Source organism: Triturus cristatus, chromosome 12 (genome assembly GCF_964204655.1).
Source record: "Triturus cristatus chromosome 12, aTriCri1.1, whole genome shotgun sequence".
Taxonomy (NCBI): Eukaryota; Metazoa; Chordata; class Amphibia; order Caudata; family Salamandridae; genus Triturus; species Triturus cristatus.
Genome location: NC_140595.1, coordinates 318,173,637 through 318,199,823, shown reverse-complemented (window position 1 = coordinate 318,199,823; position 26,187 = coordinate 318,173,637). Strand labels below are relative to the sequence as shown.

The window sequence follows — 26,187 nt, the reverse complement described above, 5'->3', positions numbered from 1 at the left end:
TTTTTTCCCATACACTCATGGGAGTCCCCTTCGCTTTTTTCATTTGGAATAATTCAATAGTATCCCCCATCACTTCTTTTGAATGAAGTGGATGTACACTATAATGTTCATACATTTCTTCACTTTTGGACATGTCAACTTCTTCAATATGCACACTTAACGTTTGTTATGTTATGTTAAATTGTTCTTATAAAGCGCACAACTCACCCTGGGGCATCTAGGCGCTGACTGGGAGACTAAACTGAGGGAAGCTATATCTCAGAGGGGAGTAAATTTAGAACAAGAAGGCTTTTAGATGTTTCCTAAACGTCATTAGTGAAGGGATTTTTCTAACAGCTATAGGGAGCTTATTCCAGTAGCTCAGAGCTAAATATGAAAAAGCTCTTCTTCCAGTGCGGGTAAGACGAATTCTGGGGACTTGAAGAAGGTCTAAGGAGCTGGATCTAAGTTTCCTACCTGGGCAATATTTAACTAGTTTTTTCCGAAGGTACAGTGGGCCACTTTCCCTCAGGGCGTTGTATGTAAGGCAACAGATCTTGAAGAAGGATCTGTTCTTTATTGTTAGCCAGTGCAGCTCTCTCAAAAGGGGGGTTGAAGCTGAGCCTGCCGGATGATTCAAAATCAGACGTGCTGCCGTGTTCTGAATCACTTGCAGTTTCGCCAGTTGAATTTTACCCACTTCAGCCAGCAAAGCATTCCCATAGTCCAGACGGCTAATAACCATCGCCTGGACTAGAGTTCTGCGCTGGGAGGTAGGCACATAGGGAAAGATTTTCCTAAGCAGCCTTAAACCATAATAACATGAGCTAGTTGTCGCCGCTACATGATCTTTCATGGTCAAGGCCTGATCCAGTTTTAGGCCGAGATTTTTTACGGACTGTTTAGGGGTGGGGGGCTGACCCAATTGGATAGGCCACCAGTCGTCCGACCAGCTATTTATGGCTTTTCCCATCAACATAACCTCAGTTTTTCCTGGGTTGAGCTGGAGGCAATTACTTGTCATCCAGTCAAAGATGGTAAGCATTCCGGAGGCAAAACGAAGTTTCACTATCATTTCCTAAAACAATTTCTTCTTCTTCTACATAAACATTTTTGTAGTAATCATTGTTTTTTATAAGATATAATGTTGCCTTTTGCACTTTCCTAACATCAACTAATTTCTGCCAAATTTTCTTACTCTTAGTAGGAACACCATTAACTAGAATAACTAGTGGTTCATTTTCTACATTTTCTACACCAATAGTTTCAATATTTTTCTTTAAATCTAGAGGTAAATATACTACTCTACCTTTTAATCCTCTCTGTACATCTGTAGGAGGCAATTTACCTGTTTTAGGCTCCATACGAACAATAGCCTGAAATGGGTACACACATTGAATCAGAATAGACTCATATGTGTTTAAATCTATCAGTTCTGGAGGAATTGTTACCAACTTTAGATTATTATGGACAGCTGTAGCAGGCATTTTATTATCGTCTAATTTGTTATAACAATATTTACAAATACGCTGATCAGTACCCAAATCAAAGCAATCCTCTACAAACAAATAAGTTACAAATTCCTTCCATTTATCATTATTTTCTCTTTCACATTTTAAATATAGATCACAAGACTTGTCTGATTTCTATAGTGAGCTCTTCGGCAACAAATACAAGTGTAATTTGGCCTTTCACACAAAATTACCTTAAACTTTGTAATTTGTTCTTCAAACTTCTCTGTACCACTATTTTCCACATTTTCTTCAACATCTACTTCTATCAATGTCTCACTTTGTCCAGTCTCTTCTTCAGGACCAAAGTAACGAAACTCTATTTGATCACAAACTTTTGTAACATCTGATACCGTTCCATGCAAAAGAGCACTGTTTAAGTCATTTAAAATTATTGCTGGACTTTTAGCATAATACAATCTTCTCACAAACGTCCGCATTTGAGAATGATGTACTGCTAACATTCTAAAATGATGAAAAATACTTTGACATACTTTTCTTGAAAGACAAGCCAGAGAATGACCTTGCAAACCAGTATTTATTCTTACTCTGCAAGGATCTAGTCCTTGCAACATCTTAATCTTTTGTTTAACACTTTTTTTTTTACTATAGACTCGTAAGAAATTGCATAAAATTTCAATAGATTCCTGTCGTATACTACAAATGCTACTATAATCCCAAGTATACACAGGAGCTTTAGGACGTCTCCCTAGAACTTCATCAGCTACCACTTCTTCTACATTTGTGGGAACCATCTTCTCTTTCTCAATTGGACAACCATTTTTAACCTCATAAGCTCGACCACTGGTATCAACTGTGAGCAACAATGTATTGGGTTGAAAATAACTCTCTTCATTAAAAAAAGGCTCTGAACTTGAACGGTGTTTCCATTCACCCAAAAAAAAAAATCACAAAAATTACTTCTGTTAATTACTCTCTTCTTCTTACTTTTGGCATTCACAAAATGTATTGGCTTATGAAGTGATCGAATTCTGTTTAAAACTAAAATTAATAATTTCCTTTTTAATTCAAAAGGCTTGTCAACAATAGTTTCAATCTGTTTCTTCTCTTTATAAAATGCTGATCTTCTTTTATATTTCTTCACATCTTTCAACAAATTAAAAACAACTCTATTGTAAAACATTCTCTTTCTAATTTCTTCAAACTGATTCTTTCTCCTTTTACCATACATTGATTCTTCAGAATGCATTTTCCCATTAACTTCTCCTTTTTTCTTTTTATTCTTCTTTGTTGTTGAGGCATTCATTATACGTTCCACATTGTGCACACTGTTTTTAGCCTTTGAAAGTTTTTTAACAAATTCTTTTGTTCTCTTACCAGAAGGCTTTTTCTTTTTTTCCCACATGTTGTAGTTCATCTAATTTTTGCTGTTCTGGTTTCTTCAAATAATACTCCTTTTCTTGTTGTTTCTTCTTTTGTGTTATTCTAGTCATGGTAAGTTTTTTTTAATGATGATGAACAATATCTGTAAAATAAAAAAATGTATATATGATTATTAAAATAAATGTATAACATATACTATTGTATTACTGAAGAAACACGGTATATATAACATTGTACATGGCTACTACTTCGGTAATTGCAGAAGTGAATCAGTAATCTGCATGGGGTTAGGGGACTGGATAGATTGTGAAAATTTGACTGTAGCACTGCATGTGTTAATGCCTGAGTCATTCTACAAGTGCATAGACAGTGACTGGGTAGGTAGAGTGCTGGTAGTTGACAGCAGGGTGAGTTTATAAGTGCTTGTGTTTCGGCACAGAGATTAGATAAGGACATGGGTCTGTCAGGATGATTGCAAACGTCGACAGAGAGTGACAGTGTGATTGGGGCACTGCATGAGTACTATCTGGATTATTGCAGGACTGAATCAGTAGTCTATAGGGGGTTAGGGGCCTGCATAGATTGTGCATATTTGACTGTAGCACTGCGTGTGTTAATGCCTGAGTTATTCTACAAGTGCAGAGACAGTGACTGGGTAGATAAGAGTGCTGGTAGTTGACAGTAGGGTGAGTTTATAAGTGCTTGTGTTTGGGCATAGAGATTAGATAAGGACATGGTTCTGTAAGGATGATTGCAAGAGTGGACAGAGAGTGACAGTGTGATTGGGGCACTACATTAGTACTATCAGGATTATAGCAGGACTGAATCAGTAGTCTACAGTGGGTTAGAGGCCTGCATAGAATGTGCACATTTGACTGTAGCAATGTATCTCTTAATGCCTGACTCATTCTACAAGTGCATAGACAGTGACTGGGTAGATAGAGTGCTGGTATTTAAAAGCAGGGTGAGTTTATAAGTGCTTGTGTTTTGGCACACAGATTAGATAAGGACATGGTTCTGTGAGGATGATTGCAAGAGTGGACAGAGAGTGACAGTGTGATTAGGACACTGCATGAGTACTATCAGTATTATAGCAGGATTGAATCAGTAATCTACAGGGGGTTAGGGGCCTGCACAGATTGTGCATATTTGACTATAGCACTGTATCTCTTAATGCCTAAGTCATTCTACAAGTGCATAGACAGTGACTGGGTAGATAGAGTGCTGGTAGTTGACAGTAGGGTGAGTTTATAAGTGCTTGTGCTTTGGCACAGAGATTAGATAAGGGCATGGTTCTGTCAGGATGATTGCAAGAGTGGACAGAGTGACAGTGTGATTGTGGCACTGCATGAGTACTACCTAGATTATTATGTGAATGAATCAGTAGTGTACAGTGGGTTAGGGGCCTGCATAGATTGTGCACATTTGACTGTAGCAATGTATCTCTTAACGCCCGAGTCATTCTACAAGTGCATAGACAGTGACTGGGTAGATAGAGTGCTGGTATTTGAGAGCAGGGTGAGGTTATAAGTGCTTGTGTTTCAGCACTGAGATTAGATAAGGAGATGGTTCTGTCAAGATGATTGCAAGAGTGGACAGAGAGTGACAGTGTGATTGAGGCACGGCATGAGTACTATCAGTATTATGGCAGGATTGAATCTGTAATCTACAGGGGGTTAGGGGCCTGCATAGATTGTGCACATTTGACTGTAGCACTGTATCTCTTAATGCCTAAGTCATTCTACAAATGCATAGACAGTGACTGGGTAGATAGAGTGCTGGTAATTGACAGTAGGGTGAGTTTATAAGTGCTTGTGTTTTGGCAGAGAGATTAGATAAGGACATGGTTCTGTCAGGATGATTTCAAGAGTGGACAGAGACTCACACTGTGATTACTGAACTACATGGCTACTACTTGGATTTTTGCTGCAGTAAATCTGTAGGCTGCAGGGGGTTATGGGACCATATAGATTGTGTACATTTACCTACATACTACGAAATTAGACATTATAAAACCACAACACTTCTCATGCACTTATAAAACCACATATTCACTACCTTTGCACTCCTGTAGTCCATGAGGTACCTCTCATTAATTCAGTAAATATAGCTACAACTATATAAATGTAATCTAAACAAATACACGACTCATGACATTTTATTCTCTTTAAGGAGACACCTGCTACATACCAGAAAGAGTAAAATGTAGTGGTTTTCTTTTGAAATACATATTACCAATTAAATCTAGAAATATGCAACATCATCAAACTGTACCTCTCAACAGACTTAATTAAGAAGAGTAATCAACAACAGCTTTTTTTTAATGAGGATTTCTAAAACCACTCAAAATGTACAAACTAATAACAGAATTGTAATCATTAATACCTTATATGATCATCTTGCAAACAGCACAGTTCTACCTCATTTTACCAAACTATCTATACTTTTGCCATTTTATTAAACTGTACCTTTTTTACTGAGAATATGCATGCCTAATAAACTGCACCTTATATAAACTTTTTTGAAAATACACATTCTTTATCCATATTAAACCAATTATTAATAAATAAGATCATTCAACTATACCTTTCAAGACACTTAATAATATATTAATGCACATACTATTTTTTAAACAAACTTCAAGTACAATAAAATTAACCCAATATATATCTGTACATTTAATAAATTAATTTAACCAGTAAAGTTTCATACAAATTTCAAATTTATATTACATAAATCTCTTTAAAATATAAGTCACCTTTTAAATAAATCTGCTGAATGAAAAATCTCACACACTCAGTTAGGATTTTCTTGTAGTCACAGAGTATGTAGATCAGCACACTCTCCAATGCAAAACCAGTAATGGCAAACTTTCCCTCTAATTTTCCATACATATACACATAACCCACAAATGACATTGCTTTCCAATGTTTTTCAAATTGAAAAACGATTTCCATTGGTCACAGAGAATAATACTTTTCAACTGACTTCTTTACCCCTTCTCCTTAATATCAGTTTCCATAGCAGCAGGTCATGCAACATTCAACTTAGCTGCCAGGCACAAGTTCACCACACAATATTGCAAATGACAACAGGAGGTGTGGTTGGCTTTGCAAAGCATGCCCTTATCCTTTCTGCTGTACCTTTCAAACATTTCAAAATAACCAATAAGAAACATGCTTTCTAAACAAAGTAAAATGCACCCTATATTAGAATGTAGAGTGCTCTTAAACAGACAATCAAATCTCTACTTTCTTAAAAACAGCATCTTGTCCGCCATTTTAGACTTCATTCTACCACCTGCCTACCTCAGGTACAGACATCTTCTGATTACCTACAGAGATCCCTTCAAGATGCTTTCAGTGTGGATTGTTGGGCACAGCTATGTTTTCTGGTGCAAAAGGTATGCTGAAAGCAGAGGTATTGACAAAGACCCAGATTTAGAAAATGTAGATATTAAATGGATTGGACAGAGAGGATTGAAATGGCACCAATTGATGCCATTGGTTAATTCCTTTATGCACTTCCAACCCCCTGACCTCATGATTGTGCACTGTGGTGGCAATGACCTAGGCACATTGACTGGGTTAGGTCTGGAAATGCTAATGAAGGACACCTTTGCAGAATTGATGTTGCTTTTCCCCCAAACTGCCTTTGTCTACTCTAACATATGCCAAAGACAGAAATGGAAGTGGTCCAATCAATTTTGTCCTCAGATTGAGAAAGCTAGAAAAAATGTCAACAAAGCTGTTTCTGCTTATCTCAGAGACCATAGTATGGGGTCCATATACTACAACAATCTGCGTTTTAATATGGATGGCATATACAGGAGAGCTGGTGTACATTTCGCAGATGAGGGAAACAGAGTCTTTCTCAATAACTTCAGACTCTGCATCGGCACTTACATGTAGCTACAAAGTGGAAGACAGTGACCTAGTGGTTAAGGTATCTTATATGTAGCTACAAAAATCTCCCAATAAACACAAGGGCTCTTTTTAGCGCAACCCAAGATGCTAACATATAATATAGCTTTTTAATAATTTTTTTTTAATTTTTTGTATTAGGAGTCCCGCACCCAACGCGATTAGGAGTCGCGCACCCCTCGCGTTCACACCAGGGGGCTGCGCTGGGAGTCGCGCACCCCTCGCGTTCACACCAGGGGGTCGCGCTGGGAGTCGCGCACCCCTCGTGTTCACACCAGGGGGCAGCGCTGGGAGTCGCGCACCCCTCACGTTCACACCAAGGGGCCGCACTGGGAGTTGAACACCCCTCACGTTCACACCAGGGAGTCGCGAACCCCTCGTGTTCACACCAGGGAGCTGCGCTGGGAGTCGCGCTATGGTCGCGACTCCAAATTTTTCGATAAAAAGAAACGGCTACCAGTAATTTATATTTGTCCTGGAGACCCCATCCCCCGGGGCCTATGCACTTCGTAGGGGACCGTGGGGGGAGCCCCAATGCCCCCACGGTTTCGCCGGCTCCCCGCGTCCTGTGAGTGGCGGCATTGCTTTTCCACATGGGGAGCTGCTAACATGCCGCTCCCCGTGTGGAAAAGCAATTCTGCTTTGGATTTTGGAAGAGAGAGCAGGTTTCCGTGCTCTCTCTTGCAAATTCCAAACCAGAGTTTGAAACGATAGGGCGGGAGACCATGCTCCCACCCTACCGTAGCAAACAACAGTGTCCCGGGGGTGGGCACCCCGGGACACAGTAGGAGCCGGCCCTGGGGGGTGGCGGTCCCAAGGGCCATCACAGGCTCCAGGAGAGGGGCCGTGCAGCACCCTCCCAACAATTCCAAAGCCAAAGGAGGTGTTGGTCCCCGGGGCATGTGGGGGGGGGGGGGGCTGAAGTCCCCTCACACATTTTTTTTTTTTTTACTGAAAAAATAGAGCCCGGGGAGGTGGCGGTCCCCGGGGCTGCAGGGCCCTCCGCGGGCCCCGCTTTTCATTCTACAAATCCCCTCGGGACCTGGCCCACCCGGGGGGTTAAAAATAACGAAGCGTAGTATAATCCCCAGGCTTCAACAGTGCCCGGTGAAACACGCATACGGGCTTTGCTCCTATGTATGTTGGAGGATTTTGCACATTATGCTTCTTCCACGACCTGCCCTGTTCACCGGGTTTTCCCAAGGTACTCCCAACCCTATCTTAAATCACCACACCACGTCTACACAGTCTTGGCCCCACACCCGCACTTCACCGTACGGCTGTTGGATAGAAGATCTCCGATAAAGTGCCCCTATTTTAGGGTGCCCGTTGGTATTGCACCGTCGACCCAACGAGGAGCAGCCCAAATGATGAAGCATGACACCTGCAAGGGTGTGTGAGGGCATTAAAATCCAATATATGAATTACCAACGCTGACCCGTGGAGGGCATACTGTTGGTTCCTATCTTTCCTGACTGTATATCCTGACTCTAGAGGAACAGCATATTTCCACTTTGTTGAAGATTTGGGTTGGGGCCACCCTTATATGCCGGACCTCCCACTCTTGCTTGAGTGGAAAAAGCCCCCCCCCACGTCCCTCTTATTTGTATACCCCCCCTGAGCAGGCCTAGGGGGTCAGGGTGTTTCTACCCTGCCCCCTTTTCTTCTTTGTCACCTTTGTTTCCCTGTTTTCTTCTGACTCATGGCTGCCAATACTTCCTGGTGTGGAATATTGACAGCCAATTAGAATAAAGCTCGTGGTCGGGAGGGTGTGCGAATCCTTCGTGCAGATCCGCGGATTCTCCGTGCCTCTAAATATCGAAACTTTTATTTTTGATTTTCTCAACAACTACTTAACGGATTTACACCATTTTTAAAAAGGTCGCTTTCTGAGCCAAACAGTACCTTTTGCCAAATTTGGGGTAAATCCGTTCAGTAGTTTGGGCTGTAGCCTTGCATCAAGTTTCCTATGGGAAATAACATGGAGAAAACGCGTTTTGGGACCCCCCCTTTTTTCTCGGCCCCCGCTTGGCGAATCACCCCGAAACTTTCAGGATAGGAGCTAACCGGAGCGGGCCATAAGTTTTGAACATTTCGCGAAGATTCGTCAACTGGCGTCAAAGTTATTGGGAAACAAGAAACGCTTTTTAGTAGGTTATATTATCTACTGGCGGTCGCCAGTAGATAGTTATAGTTAGGACCGTGTTTCCATAGGAAATCCGCAACATTCTATTTGGAATAACTTTGGCGCCGGTCGACGAATCCTCGCGAAATTTTCAAAACTAATGGGGCGCTACGCTCCGCTCCTACCCTGAAAGTCTCGGGGGGATTCGTCAAGCGGGGGCTGAGAAAAAAGGGGGGTCCCAAAACGCGTTTTCCCCATGCATTTTCCCATAGGACCTTTAGTCCGAGCTACAGCCCGAACGGCTGAACAGAATTACTTGAAATTTGGCAGAGAGGTAGTCCTCAGGTCAAGGATGTGCCTTTTGTAGGTCTGGTGTAAATCTGTTCAGTAGGTCCTGAGAAAATAGCATTTAAATCAATATATATATCTGTAAGCGCGCTCCGTGCGCTTACCGTAAGCTTACCGTACGCGTACGGTGCCGTGCGCGAGCTCAATTCTGATTGGTGGTTACATGACTGTAAACATTCGAATCGGTCGAAATCAGGAAGTGTCGGCCGCCATTTTCTGTCTCTCGCACTGAGAAACAAAGGTGGGGAACGTGAAAAGGGGGCAACGAAGAGAGTTGCAGACCCCTAGTGTTTGTCAGGGGGGCCAAGAATGACCCAAAAGTACGAAAAATAAATTTAATAATTTTAAAAAAAAATTGCGCCGTGCGCGTACGGTAAGCTTACCGTACGCGCACGGGACAAAAAAAAATAAAAAAAAAATAAAGAAGTAACAATCACATTTATTAAATAAATTAAAGGACCCACAAGGGAGAAAAAAACAAATGTTACTGTGTAAAAAAATGCGATGCGCGCACGGCATGGACTGCGCAACGCGGGGGCTCGGTGCGCGAAGTGCACCGAGCGCCCACAGCGCGCGCACGGGGCGCGAAGCGCACCGTGCGCGCAGGGTGTGCGCACAGTGAAAAACCAGAAAAAAAATAAATAAATAAATACATAACTTAGCATTTAAAAAACCTTACAAATTCACTGAAAAAACCATAGGTTTCACACACGTTATAGTTAGGAATTATCATTTACAAAACCTTGCAAATTCACTTAAAAAACCATAGGTTTCACACATGTTATAGTTAGCTGTACATTTCACTCGTAAAAAACCAATGAAATTCCACGTTATAGTTAGATTAGGTAACTATAACTTGCGCGACCGCAATCCACAATGTGTAATTTCAGATGTCATCATTGATGTCATGAGTGATGTCACTGACCATGTCATGAGTGATGTAATATGTGACGTCATCAGCAGTGGATTGCGGTCGCGCAAGTTATAGTTACCTGATCTAACTATAACGTGGAATTTCATTGGTTTTTTACGAGTGAAATGTACAGCTAACTATAACATGTGTGAAACCTATGGTTTTTTAAGTGAATATATATATATATATATATATATATATATATATATATATATAATCTACTGGCGGTCGCCAGTAGATAGTTATAGTTACAACCTAGTTTCCATAGGAAATCTCAAAATTCTATTTTGAATAACTTTGGCGCCGGTTGACGAATCCTCGCGAAATTTTCAAAACTAATGGGGCGCTCCGTTCAGCTCCTACCCTGAAAGTCTCGGGGTGATTCGTCAAGCGGGGGCTGAGAAAAAAGGGTGGTCCCAAAACGCGTTTTCCCCATGCATTTTTCCATAGGACCTTTAGACACAGCTACAGCCAGAACGGCTGAACAGAATTACTTGAAATTTGGCAAAGAGGGAGTCCTCAGGTCAGGCATGTGCCTTTTGCATTTATGGTGTAAATCCGTTCAGTAGTTCCTGAGAAAATCAAAAGTAAAATCATATACATATCTGGGCGGAGCCTAACCACACATCTCATTGTGAGATCTGATTGGCTGTCAGCACTTCATCCAAGAAGTGTTGGCAGCCATCTTGGGATCAATATACATGATAGCACCTCATTAAAAAGCATTGCAGTTAATAGAAGGTTTTAAGACCTTAGTTACATTATAAATCATTTGTTGATGGTACCATACTCATTTTAGGAATTGTAGTATGTTCTAAGGTGATTTTACCATGTGAAAAAGCCTTCTGCTGGGATATCATGAATCATGTTTGATAGAAAACTATTTTCACATGCTTTTCCCACAGAGGTTTGGAAGGTGATCTATAAGCTAAACTGAGAGCATATTTTCTGTAAATTCACATTATCTTTCTCAGTCATGTGAGAATGAAGTCTGACATTCTCAGTAAAACATGTACATCCAACAAGGGCAGAGACTGTCAGTTGATTCCTTTGTGTTCTACTGCAGCTTCCCAGAGTGTTCCAAAGAACAACTAGAGCGCTAACAGTCTTACTTATGACAAAGGTATGGCACACCTGAAGCCATCTTGATTGGAATAAAGTGGTAACATTTAAAACATTTAATTTAAAAAGGAACAAAATGAGGGGGTTCATTTTGCCATAGAAATTATGACTAGTGCTGCAGAAAGAAAACTTAGGGCACATTTTGACTTCTCAAATCCTCTTCTATTTCATTAAAAAGTTCTGACATGCAGACTGAAACATGCACTTTGAATACCAGCAGCAGACTTCCCTGGTGAGCAGTAGCTTTACTACAGTGATCTAATGAGGAACTAGAGTGCTACCATTCAGAATTTATGGCAAATGTGTCACATCTGAATGCCTTCTTGATGGAACCAAAGTAAACAAGCATTGAAAATGCAATAGGTCTCGCCCTCGTTTAAGTTAAAGCAATTCTGTTTGTAATTAGGTGGCTTTTTAGCTTTGCTTTTATTAGTGTTTTTCAAAATTTCATGTAAATAAGATGCATATCTGTATATGTATGCATGCATTTATATTTGTATTTGTATAGATATGCAGATTATATATATGTTTATATATGTATGTATATACATATATATACACATACATATATAAATGCATATATGTGCATATGTGTGCGTGTAGAGAGAGGTAGAGAGAGGTAGAGATGTAGAGGTAGAGACGTAGAGGTAGAGAGGTAGAGGTAGAGAGGTAGAGGGGTAGAGGTAGAGAGGTATAGAGTAGTAGAGAGAGAGGTAGAGAAAGGTAGAGAGTAGAGGATGAGTAATAGAGAGTAGAGAGTAGAGAGAGAGTAGTAGAGAGAGTAGTAGAGAGTAGTAGAGAGAGTAGCAGAGAGTGAGTAGTAGAGAGTAGTAGCGAGTGAGAAGTAGAGAGTAGTAGAGAGTAGTAGAGAGTGAGTAGTAGAGGGAGTAGTAGAGAGTGAGTATTAGAGTGAGTAGTAGAGAGTAGTAGAGAGTGAGTAGTGGAGACTGAGTAGCAGAAAGAGAGTAGTAGAGAATGAGTAGTAGAGAATGAGTAGTAGAGTGAGTAGTAGAGAGTAATAGAGAGTGAGTAGTAGAGAGTGAGTAGTAGAGAGTAGTAGAGAGTGATTAGTAGAGAGTAGTGGAGAAGTAGAGAGTGAGTAGTAGAGAGTAGTAGAGAGTGAGTAGTAGAGTGAGTAGTAGGGAGTAGTAGGGAGTAGTAGAGAGTGAGTAGTAGAGTGAGTAGTAGAGTGAGTAGTAGAGAGCAAGTAGTAGAGAGTGTGTAGTAGAGAGAGAGTAGTAGAGAGTAGTAGAGGGTGAGTAGTAGAGAGTGAGTAGTAGAGAGAGTAGTAGAGAGTAGTAGAGTAGTAGAGAGTGAGTAGTAGAGAGTAAGTAGTAGAGAGTGAGTAGTAGAGAGTAGTAGAAAGTGAGTAGCAGAGAGAGTAGTAGAGTGAGTAGTAGAGAGTGAGTAGTAGAGAGAGAGAGTAGTAGAGAGTGAGTTGTAGAGAGTAGTAGAGTGAGTAGTAGAGTGAGTAGTAGAGAGAGTAGTAGAGTGAGTAGTTGAGAGTGAGTAGTAGAGAGTAGTAGAGAGTAGTAGAGAGTGAGTAGTAGAGAGAGTAGTAGAGAGGGAGTAGTAGAGAGAGAGAGTAGTAGAGAGAGAGTAGTAGAGAGTAGTAGAGAGTGAGTAGTAGAGAGTGAGTGGTAGAGAGTAGTAGAGAGTAGTAGAGAGTGAGTAGTAGAGAGTGAGTAGTAGAGAGTGAGTAGTAGAGAGTAGTAGAGAGTAGTAGAAAGTGAGTAGTAGAGAGTGAGTAGTAGAAAGTAGTAGCGAGTGAGTAGTAGAGAGTGAGTAGTTTAATTTAAAAGGAACACAATGAGGAGGTTCATTTTGCCATAGAAATTATGATTAGTGAGGAAAAAAGAAAAATTAGGGCACATTTTGAATGACTTATCAAATCCTCTTCTATTTCATTAAAAAATTCTGACATGCAGACTGAAACATGCACTTTCAATACCAGCAGCAGACTTCCCTGGTGAGCAGTAGCTTTACTACAGTGATTTAATGAGCAACTAGAGTGCTACCATTCAGAATTTATGGAAAATGTGGGACACATCTGAATGCCTTCTTGATGGAATCAAAGTAAACAAGCATTGAAAATGCAATAGGTCTCGCCCTCGTTTAAGTTAAAGCAATTCTGTTTGTACTTAGGTGGCTTTTTAGCTTTGCTTGTATTAGAGTTTTTCAAACTTTCATGTACATACCATGCATATGTATGCATATATGTATATGTTTGCATGAATTTATATTTATATAGATATGCAGATTATATTTATATGTTTATATATTCACTGAAAAAACCATAGGTTTCACACACGTTATAGTTAGCTGGACATTTCACTCGTAAAAAACCAATGAAATTCCCCCGTTATAGTTAGTGCAGGCAACTATAACTCACGCGACCGCAATCCTCTGCTGATGACATCAGATATTACATCACTGTATTTAGACACTTATTTACCCATGTCTTCTTCCATTAATCTTTAGCTATACATATATTACAAATATTTATTTTTCATAAAGACACATATGTCATCAGTGATGTAATATCTGACGTCATCAGCAGAGGATTGCGGTCGCGTGAGTTATTGTTGCCTGCACTAACTATAACGGGGGAATTTCATTGGTTTTTTACGAGTGAAATGTCCAGCTAACTATAACATGTGTGAAACCTATGGTTTTTTAAGTGAATATGTATATATATATATATATATATATATATATATATATATATATATATATATTTTGGGTTGTGTGGGCACATGCCGTGCGGTGAAAACTGGGACCTCAGAATGAACTTTCACACTTGTAAAAGAACAAGTTCCAGCAGTTTGAACAGAGAAACCAAGGTGAGCGCTGTAATGTGATATTTTGAATGGGGAATCCAAAAAGGTTTATTTACATCGTGTTATTGGAATTTAAAGGGTGGCTGGCAGCAGTCAGTAAAAGAACTAAGACATTTGTACTAACTGACACATTGGAAATTATGTTGTGAAAGGCTGCCAACTTTCAGAACTTGGGAAGAGAAATTAGAGTTGTGATACTTTTAAAGATTCAAGTTATTAAAAGCACACATGAGGCGAATGAAGAGCTGATGAGAATGCTCTTAATGTTACAAAAACGCTGTTCACTGCTAGAAGCATGCAGAAACTGATATTGTTTTTAACTTACCTTTTCTACAAGTAATTGCCATGACATTAATATTGGCAACTATAAAAAATAAAGATAAAAGACTACAAAAGTGTCTATAGAACTGGCTAAACCTGTGGAGAGAGTTTAAAAGTAAAAGGAAAAAAATCTGTGCATTTCATGGTTGACAGATGTTCAGTTCACAGCAGAAATGCGTTCCAGTTTTAATGCAAGTGGTGTTGGAGAATAAAAGAGCTAATTCTCAGATTTGAGTGCAAAATGTGTCTAGAAGGAGGAAAAATGCAGTTCACACACTGTGCTAATCCTACGCTGTATACACATATTTATCAAAATAATACCCTTTCAGGCATAGAGTGATGCGTAAATTATGCAAAAAAAGAACTCTGGGCAGTTCTCAAGTTTAGGTGGAAAGCAGCTCTAATATAGAACACTCTCAACAGCAGCAACACTCTAAATTTGCTCACCTCAAATGTCTGCTTTTCTATCAAAGTATTTAAGTGTAGGATTAGCACAGTGCCATCCACGCCGAGATAGAAAGGGACAACGTCTTTTCCCATTTCTACAGCAAAGTCTTTAAGCACAGGATTAGCACAGTGGTATCCATGCCAAGCTCTAAAATGGCCAAAGCCTTTTACCACTCCAAGCATACTATTACGGCTTTGGATTGTTAAAATACTAATCAAGCCAACCTGAAATGAATAAAAGCAACCCCTGAAACGTGTTTCGCTCCATTAGAGCTCTTCAGAGAGGTATAGCTTTGTCCAGACACAAGGGAGCACCCATTATAAGTCAAAACAATACCCTTTCAGGCATAGAGTGATGCATAAATTATGCAAAAAAAGAAGCAGAGAACTCTGGGTAGCTCTCAAGTTTAGGTGGAAAGCAGCTCCAATATAGAGCACTCTCAACACCAGCGGCACTCTAAATTTGCTTGAATGGTATTTTACCAATCCAGATCTGTAATACTGTGCCGCGTTGATGCAGTGAAACGCAGAGTGCCAGAGCTCCGATCCCAGCGTGGCATAGCAGAGGCGTCAGCCTGCCACAACGACTCGACTAGCCCGATAGTGAGCCTGGGGGCCCCCGAAGGTGAGGAGGTGAGTGGAGAAGCTCCCTGACCATGCCGGGTGGTTGTGGCGCACACAGTCAGCGGAGGCCGCAAAGCAAGAGGTCCCCGGAGGGAGCGAGCAAGAATCCTCTGAGCTATGCTCAGCACAGCAGAGTGGAGCAGGGAGAGGCCCAACCTGGATAAACATTAAGCCCTCCACGGCCTAGGACTGAGGACCCCTAGCTAAGCAGTGAGCGCAGCAGGAGTGTGTGAGCGGCCCAAAGGGCCCTAGAAGGGAAAGACAGATTCCCCCATGCGGGTCCGAGTGAGCGTGACGTGCAGATGGGGCAGCAGGTATGGGGCGACTAGAATGGGTCAGAACAGACCTGCCCTGGCTTCCCCTGGGCCGTAAGATAAAACCTCCAGTCATCTTGACTTGTGCTCCATTGATTATATGCACACTGCTGCGATTACTTAATTTTACAAATGAGCAATTGTCTCGAGTCTTAGTTGCGGGCCCCGGATCAGAGAGGCAGGCCCTGGTGATTAATGCCGGTGTGTTGGAAGACCAGTGTGTTGACATCTGCCCCCCCCGACTATAGCGCTACCAGAGGGATACCAGTGCCGGGCCGAAAATACTAACTGAATCAAATAAAGGAGAGAACGGGCCTCTCCCACTACGTTTGCCAATTAATCAAAAGCTGTCTGTGGCCTGCACTCCTTGGGCCCAGATTCGGTCCGAGGCAGGAGGCCTACCCTGAATGTGAGGCAACAGCTCTCTGTCCACATGATAGCTGAGGGCCAATGGGCCTCTGGTGAAGCGTACTGGATGTGGTCCGGTGGGGCAAATCAACAAGCTGAGCACAGAAATCAATGAACCCTTGAGGCATCAATCGGAGCTCCTTGGTCTAGTCGAAGAGCAGTCTAGCTTAACCACGTGGAAGCATCAGCTAGAATCCATTCATACCAGAATATGCCACCTGTAGCAGCCAGGGTCTAAGAGAAGATAGCCGCAACAACACACGTTTACGATCTGGCAGAGCTTTGCAGCGAAAGGAAACCACTATGGCCGCAGCCCAGATGAAAAAAGAAAGATCTGTGAAAGACATGCTGCTGAAGCAGCCTGGACTGGGTACCCCTGCAGGGGCAACTCACAGCGAAGCAGGACATAATGAAAGGCGCAGATGGGCCTGCTACTAAAGCATTTATGACAACGCTGTTCACATCCCTTAGAGAAGATCTGCAATAAATGAAAGGATAACTCTCAGCTGACCTGAAATGGTAAGACATGATCTGGAAGAGACGGGCGACCCCGTAACAGCCGTAGAGGAACGAGACACTAGCAGAGATGAGGAGATCAAAATGATATAGCAAGAAATCATTTGACTGAGGGACCAGCATATAGAACTACAGGCCCAGGCAGAAGACCTGAAAATAGTTCCAGAAGAAATAATGTCGGTATCAGATGGGTACCGACTCAATCTGAAGGAGATGACATAAGGGCCTATGTCCTTGCCATCTTCTGCCACAAACTGGGTAACGAACATACCTCTGACATATAGATCGACCGAGTGCACTCCGTGGCCCCCCCCCCCCGAAGGAACAAAGCTTCCCCGGTGGACATACTAGCATGCGTTCATAACTTTCATTCTGAAGAGTTGATTATCCGCAGGGCAAGGGGCGTCCACCCAGTACAATTCCAAGGACATTCACCAACCTTCTTAAGACCTGTCCATGACCACACTGTATTAAAGGAGAGAATTCCGAGCAATTACGAATCACCTAAGAGAGCAAGGAATTTCATATTTCTGGGGGCACCCCTTCCGGATCATCTTTCGGCATGAAGGGAAGCTGAGACAGCTTCGATCTCTGAAGGAAGCATAGGAAGTGCTAAGGATCACAGGCTCCACGGAACAAGAAAAAAACAGCAAATCCTCTGAGAACTCCAGGAAAAAACCCCTCGCTGGCAAAACGTTGGGAAGCCCTCCTCCAAACTCAAACCAGACATTGCAACGATTGCCAAAGAAAGAGAAGCAGTCATTAATTCGCTATCCGGATCACCAGAACGGCTTGTCTTCACTTGAACTGATCTACTCCATTGTTGGGAGAAGCAACCCAGACAGGGTCCGAAGGACCCACCGCCCCTACGCCTGATCCACTATGACGAACTCTATGATAACGCTTGAGTGGATAGAGGATTTGAAGAACACTGGAGCTCCACTGGCCCACATTCCCCTTGGGCTATCCTACCATGATGACTGTTGTCATCGTTTGTTACTTCAGTTGGGAGTTAGAATTTAGTTTAGGGTAGATATTCCTTGCTTATCTACTTGTCCGCACCAGTCTCCGAAAGAACCCTGAGTCAGCCACAGGCCAGCGCATCAGCAGCCCATCCCCAGGCATACAGCCCAATATCGACTAGGCATAGTGAATATACCACCACCTGTACAGACACACTATAGGTAGAGACCTGAAGATCGTAAGCCTCAATGCTAGAGGCCTCAATCACCCTGTAAAACGCACAGCGATCCTGTCACTGTTGGAGAACTCGGAAAGAGACATATGTTTACTAGAGGAGACGCACCTCCTACAGAAGGACACTGCACGCATGTGTTCTCGTTGCTTCCCCCACCAACTCTGGTCCTCTGGCCCCTGCATTGCAATATTACTGGGAGCAAAATTCCCCGGCAAAATCACATTTCACTTTAGCTAACATTTACACTCCAAACACCCAACAGGAGCCCTTCATCCTTAAGGCCTTGACCGATGTGCTGACGTCCCCGATGCAGCAATCCTGGTGGGAGGGGACTTTAACTTGGTGATGGATATTACACTTGATCGTTCATGTCAACAAACAACGAAAACGGGGGCCTTCTCGGCTGAAGGCAAGCCTTGATTGGCAGATAATGGCTTCCAAGATATTTGGCGCAACCAGCATTCAGGGGTCCATGACTACACGTTTTACTCAGCAGCTCACAAAACATACGCACGCTTAGATCACTTTTCAGCTTCAGCAGCGCTGGCGTCCAGACTGAAAGACACGTCCATTGAACCTAGATCCCTTTCAGACCACGCAATGATCACTGTCACGATTCAGGCAGGCATGGGTCAGCCGAACCCTGCAAGATGGCAACTGCGGGATAACCTTCTGCAGACTCCGCTGGTTTTAACAGATATGAGGGCCAGGCTGACGGAATACCTGCAGACAAACGACTAAGAAATACCTCCTCGGCCGCAGTATGGGAAACACTAAAATTAGTAATGAGGAGGGAATTTATTGACATTTTTACAGAAGAAAACAGGGTACGCTGGGAGAAGCGACAGAACTTAGAGCGCAAGGTGAGTGTGATGGAATCTATCCATAAACACACAGGGCCCCACGAATATGGAGAGAGCTGGAAAAGAAAAGGCTCCTCTTTAAACGCTTAGACCAGTGGTTCCCAAACTTTTGACTCCTGAGGACCCCACTGAGTCACCACTGGAAGTCGGGGACCCCCAAGCAATTTGCATGATTTAAATTTCAAACGTTGAAACAGTAATTTGAAAAAAATAAACACGTGTGCACACAAAACAAATACTCGGATTACTAAGGACTTTAGGAGCATATTTACAAACCCCTACCACCATGGAAACATCACTTTTTGCAACGTTCTTACAAGGCAGCGGTAAGCCACTTAACATGGCTTAACGCTGCCTTGTAAATAAGGCCCCCTTTCGCGCAATGCTTAGCGTGAAAGGGGTGGATTGTGGGTTTTGCAGTGGGTGTTCCACCGCAAAACCCATTGATTTTGATGCTGCCCCCTATTCACAGGGGCAGAGAAGGCAGAGACAAAATTAACACCAGGGAAAACCAGATCTTAACTTGGCGAAACGAGGAGGAATGCTTTATCTCTCCTCATGTTTGCTTTTTCCATGTGTGCTGCCTTGTGCAGCACACATGGAAAAACCAAAACGCCTCACATTATTTATGTTCAGGAAGGTGACCCTTCCTGCACATAAACAATCATTTAAAAAAATGGCATTTTGTAACTTCCATGTGTGCTGCATTAAGCAGCACACATACAAGTGACAAAACCTAATTTCAAGATTGTTTATGTGCAGGAAGGGGGGGACCTTCCTTTACATAAACAATCTTCCCCTTCTTGCAGACACCCTTGCACTGTGTTGCAAGGGTGCCTGCATTGGCGCTACACTGCTAAGTATAGCACCAGCACAGGGCGAAATGTAGGGCTGCACTATATTCTTGTAAATATGGTGCAGCGCAGCGTTTCTGAAGTGGCGGCACGTGTCGTTATGCCACAGAGGCTAACGACACGCTCCACCACTTCTTTTGTAAATATCCTCCTTAGTATTTTATATTGAAAGAATTTGCAAAAAACTAAAATTTTAATGGGAAGGTTGGTGCTGCATCTCTGTGACTAACTTTTAAATGGTTGGTTTTATTTCGCAGTACGAGGCTCCTACTCCTGCCAGGGCCAGACTGGAATCCCAAAGCAGCCCTGGCAAATGTTTTCAGACCAGTCACCATACGGTGCACACCAAGTGCATTGAGTGTGCCTGACCACTACAAAGGGGGCTTTGGGAGGCTCTACCCCCAAAGAAATTTAGGAAACAATGGTGCAGTCTACAACACGTTTATCACTTTACATCACACACATATAGAGACAAATAATCATAAGTGTAACTCAGTGTATAGAAAATGTTACATAAGGCAAAGGGGACTACAAGGTGAGGATTCACATGTCATTTATACTGGTAGGCATTTTTAAAGAGTGCTTGGTCTGGAGAAGCACAAAAAAACTTGGGATTCAGAACATAAGACAGTGGTTAGCATTGACTTTAACAATAAAAATGTATTTCCACCCTGGTAAACCTTTTTAGCAGCATCGGGATAATGAAAGACAGGGTAAAAACATAAATTACTAACTTGTACCATGCAGTTTGCAAGCAGCTCTTTGATGACAGTTTATAGGTCACTGTGCTAGATTATAGTTGTCACTTATGTACTGCACAGTAACAAAATAATCTTTGTGACAAAAGCAGTAACCCACTCACCTATGCACATAAAATACTGTATTTAAAATGCATGGTACACATTCTTTGCAATAGGCATATTAACCCTCTGTGCTACATTAGATAACTCAAAGCTGCCACAGGACAAAACTCATCTCTCTCCAGCAGGTACATTAATCACTGGTGTTATCTTGACACTTTTATTGTTGCTGGAAAACTGCTAATTATACAATTGCAGTGCTTTTCAAACTGCTGCCTGCGGACTCCCTGGGAAAGTGTCAGGGACCCCTGGGGGTCCCCGGACCACAGTTTGGGAAACAGTGGATTAGACACTAACGCTAACGCACAAATTCTATCTGAGTAGGGGCGGATGCTTGCACAGAGGCTTAGAGCCAAAATGATTGCAGCAGCGATAGCCTCGATTAGACGACCCACGGAGAGGAAGTACACACAGATCCGCAGATTGTTTATACTTTTAGACCTTCTATCAGACCCTATATTCTGACCTAGATCCCCCGCAGACAGAGACCCACACCTACCTCGAGAAATGCCTGGCTGCTCGCCTCCCAGAAACAATCGCAAACCAATTAGACCAACTGATACGTATCGAGGAGGTGATTACAGCAATCGCCCACCTCAAAGTACATAAGGCTCTGGGCTCTGATGGTTTCCCGGCACATTTCTACATGGCGTTCTGCCAGGAGTTGGCACTGCTCCTGACACGTTTGTTCAACTCCTTTCTCGAAACGGGCTCTCTAACTGATTTAATGACAGATGCCTTGATCTCTGTAATTCTTAAGCCCTCTAAAGACCCCAACGAATGTGGATCATACAGACCCATATCATTACACAACATTGACTCAAAGTTTCGCCAGCATCCTGGCAGCCCGACTAAACCCGTTGATGGCGGTGGGTCTGGTGGACCCAGACCAAGCGGGCTTCATTCCCACTTTGCAGGTAGGGGACAATACCAAATGACTTTTTCACCTCATGGACGGAATCCAGAGAACGTGTAAAGAAACACTGCTCCTGTAAATTGATGCTGAAAAAGCTTTTGACAGGGTGCAATGGACGTTATTTTTTGACACACTACGCCACTTTGGGCTTGACGAAAAGTTCATAAAATGGGTTACTTGTATCTATCAGGCTAGAGAGCGTTTGTTCGGGTGAATGGGACGTTGTCTGATACGTTTCCGATACCTCGTGGCACGAGGTAGGGTTGTCCACTATCCCTTCTCCTGTTCGCATTGTATAGGGAGCCATTAGCACAAAGAATCCGGGATGATCCACGTATTGGGGGCATTCAATTCGGTAAAGAAACACATAAAATCAACCTCTTTGCAGACGTAATATTATCAGTAACGAGTCCACTGACTACGTTACCGGCTTTAGTAGCCGAGCTGAAGAGCTTCGGAGAAATCTCGGGCTTACACGTTAATCTAAACAAATCCAAAATTTTGAACCTCTCTGTGCCCTGGGCCCATGAAAAGTGCCTTCAAATTGCATTTCAACTACACTGGATGGAGCAATCAATACCATATCTGGGCATCCAACTTGCTCCAACCATACCGAAAACCCAGATTTCACCCCGGGCCGCAACTCAGACGTATTTCACAGATGGAAGGAACAGGGATGTAAACGGGTCGGCTCTCTGTTTGAGCCCACTGGACTTATCCCTTTTGAGCAGCTAAGACAGGAGTATGATCTCCCACAGACAGACTAGTTCCATTACTCACAAGTACATCACTGGGTCACCTCCCCAGACTATCAGATAGCGGCGTCATGACCCCTCACTGTCTTTGAAAATTGGCTAGTGTGCAAAAAAGAGGACAAACACCTTATCTCTGAGCTGTATTCTATGCTCTCCATGGGGAAAGCGGAGGGGCGAACCAAGGGTCAGCACCGGTAGGAGGAAGAACTAGGGAGGACAGTTTCGGATAACGAATGGGCGGATATACATTACAGGGCACATCACACGGCACACAGTACAGCGTGACGGAATTGACCCATAAAGTGATGACGTATTGGTATCTCACACCTGCCCGCATACATGGCTGAGATAAAGGCCGCTCTGAGAAATATTTGGTGGAGGTGCAGCCTACTGAGGTCACTAGTGCACCTACTTTAGCATTGTCCCAAACTGACGTGCTTCTGGGAACTAGTTTTGGACGATATAGATAAAGCATTTGATACCACACTCGCTCGCTTTCCAGCGTACAACATTTTGGGCCTGCTAAACCCTCTGACTTTTCCCCTGCGCTCTACAAGAGGCAGACAGATTGAGTTGGCACTACTAGTAGCGCAACAGGTAATCCTGGCACGATGGGGTACTCAGAATATCCCAGACCATACTGCATGACTACATAGACTTTGGCTAATACTCGCTATGGAACGCATGTCCCTAGTGGCAGATCACAAGGGAGAGACATATGCCAAATTATGGGTCCCTTTCCTTCAGATCCTCTCCACGGAATTGTGTGAGATCACATGCCCCAAATACTTCCAAAATATTGCGATTACTCCCAGATAGCGAGACAAAGCCTACACTAACTACATGGGAGGAAATTGCGCATTACCACGTGTTCCAACAGGCACCTTTTTCCCCTACGGCCTAGACAGCTAGGAAACTGCTGCAGGGGTTTGGGTGGGAGGGTCCTGAGTTCTGTACCTTTGTTCTTTGAGGTAGTATTGTTTTGCTTTCGTATAAATTGATCCAAACATCGCTGCCAGCCTCCGGGTTGTAGGCGCAAAGCTGTGTAGAAACTCACTCTTTGTCATACGCTGCCGGCCACCGGTTGTAGGCACCCAGCTCTGCTAATAATGTCTTGGATCACTCCAATACAGAGAATGGTTCCATAAAATGCAAGATGAAGAAAACAAACATACAAAGCAATACTAATTCAGATAAACTAGTTGCACGAATGAGAATTTCTTATGAACATGTTGTTTATTAATTTTTACTGATGAAATTGTGCTGTTAATAAAGTGGCCTTGTGTTTCTAATGCCTTCTGTTAGAAAGCACCATTTGGAAAGGTCAGTGCGAAAATCTGTAGAAACTAGGTACGATCTTGAAATTTTGCATAATAATAGTAGATATTCTATAGTTTTTGAAAGTGAAAAAACAAATTTTGTAGTGCAAATTTTGAAAATTATACACAAATGTATATTGAGAAAAATGTGGTATTAGGGTATTTTTAAAGTTAGCTATTTCCATGTAATAATCTCTGGTGAAAGTTCTAAATTTTGCCTATTTGAAATGATTTATTGCATTATATTTGATATTCATTTAGAGTATATTTCATTTCGAATTGTAATGGCAATTTAAAGGCTTTTTCAAAAATGCCTTTTCTCTAATGGTGACCTTTCCCCTGACCTAATGTAATGGTCCATTTACAATTAGTGAAATCTTGCTTTAATTTGTTCTGTACATGTATAACTTTCCACAATCCTAAATGTTTCTTCAATGTTCGCAGTGAAACATTCCAGTGGAAACAGGATTTCAGTGTTGCTATAGATGGATACTTACTGGCACATGCATCATAAATGTCATTTGCAATTCCTAATTAGCAAAAAATAAGGATTCACTAATAAGGAATCACAAATGCCTATGCATGTAGGAATCCCTAAAAATATAGCAATTCCTCAACATTCACCTATGCAATGTTTTTCACCACACTCAAAGAGTATTTTCACCCTTAGGGATATGTATGTAGATTTTATTTCTGCAATTTGACTTTTATCAGATCTTTTCTAAGAACAATGGTTGATTCAAATCAAATCAAATCAATTTGATTTCAATGGTACATTTATGCATTTATGTAAGCCTACCTTCAGCAGACGTTTTATATACTAAGTGAGATTGCGTACATGCACGTTATGGGACTTATTATGAGTGCTCCACAGAATTCCGCTATATGTGGTAACTCCTGTTAACACACACATTGAAATTCCAACTTGACTTTCCTGCGTGGAGAATTTACCAGGCATGTAAAAAATCACACCCCTGCAGTTTTCTGCAGGTCAATTTTGGCAAACCTGCTGAAAATAATAAGGACAATGCCTGGTAATAACCCTTACATTAATATTTTGATGCAGTAAGCACTACAATCTGCATAATATGCCCCATATTGGAGAGAAGAACTCATAGCAGGTGGTTCTAATGCCAGGGGTATCAGATTTTACCAGGTGTGAAATCTTGACTCTCAATCAAGGACACTCGTAATCCGGGCATAACAGCTTTCTGCGAAGTATAGCAGGTGCAGAGCCCTGTGGTTAGTGTAAAATTTGATGTATGCAACATAAATTGTCACCAAGGTCCCAATTTTCATGTCAATGTGGCAAAGCAAAAAAGTTGCAACCTTTGTGAAGCTGCAAAGTTCTCTATGCAACTTCAGGAAGGTTGTAAAAACAAAAACGTCACAACTTTGCACACCCTGTGTTTACAAATCTACTATTTTTCAAATGTTAAGATGAAGAAGCTCCATGGGGGCAGATATCCACCTAAATGGGTCACCCACAAAGAGACATTGTTTGTGGCCTTAAGAAAACTATAAAGAATTGATCAAATTCAATATTAGACATACCCACAAAAAACACAAGACAACGCCTATTTATCTTTCTATCATTGACATTCAATAAAATGTTGAACAATTTGACTCTTTCACATGTTCACATTTCTGTAAAATAGATTTTTGGTTAAGCTCTACTGTACTTACCCCGGACGAAATCATCAGTTCATTAAACATCTCGTATATTGCTATGCAGCACACACAAAAAACGAATACTCCAGATACTATGCAATTGAAAAAGTCCTGAAACAGAAAAACATCAATTAATTCTCCCCTTTAAGCATTTAAGACTTACAAGAAGGAAAAATTATCCAGGTTCCCGATTGCAGAAATCTGCATTGAAAAAATGAACATTGAATAGGTCTGCTGTCTGTGTGAAGATCACGTATATAATTCTTTATTTAAAACAATAGTACTAATAAACATACATTTATATATTTAGTACTACAGTGCAAAAGTAAAATTCGAGTATTTTACCACAGTACAACAAAACATACATGAGAAAAACAGTTTTTACTGCCTCAAAGATTGCATTTAACAATTAATTTAAACATGTAAAAAGCTCTCCTCATAGCCGCCATTTCTCGAGTGTGATTTTACCTTTCTGCACAAATTTAACACCTTGCATCCTGGTTTTGGTTAAATACATTTGCTAAAACAAATATGCACGATCGAAGCCATGGCATAAATCATATATGCAGATTCATAGAGTATAATATGTTATTTGTTACCATTCTTGAGGGAGGAGAGGGACATCATGACTCACGTTTAGGCTGTGCCTCTGACAAGTCATGACTCCTTCACACATTGAACAATACCAATAAATACCATATTCTGGTCGGCATATTTGTATGTGTGTGTGCTCATATATGTTTTGGTGCTTTTACTGCACAACATGCAGGGGGTTATATGCCATATTTCACAACTTAATTCATGGTTGTCAGAGAAATAAGGATTTCATCATTGTGACAGCGCCCCAACCACTTTTCAAAGACAGAACTACTAGTATTATGCGATAGGGAGGACCACTTTTTTGCAGTAAGATCATCTAAAGTATGCAGAAGATCATGCAAATTATGCAGCACGTTCTCTGTCAGTATCATTTTGATCCATCTGAGACAGAAAAAATATCTTTGGAAAAAAAATGT

At 41.8% G+C, this 26,187-nt stretch overlaps 1 protein-coding gene across 1 annotated transcript in view; it reads right to left on the bottom strand.

The window, feature by feature from the left end:
- Positions 1 to 26,187, bottom strand: part of LOC146775962 (chemokine-like factor) — a 389,409-nt gene that overhangs the window by 20,429 nt on the left and 342,793 nt on the right. Inside the window, exon 3 of the mRNA XM_085637824.1 lies at positions 25,187 to 25,282. Within this exon, the coding sequence (XP_085493950.1) occupies positions 25,187 to 25,282 (96 nt within the window). The remainder of the gene's footprint in view (positions 1 to 25,186; positions 25,283 to 26,187) is intronic.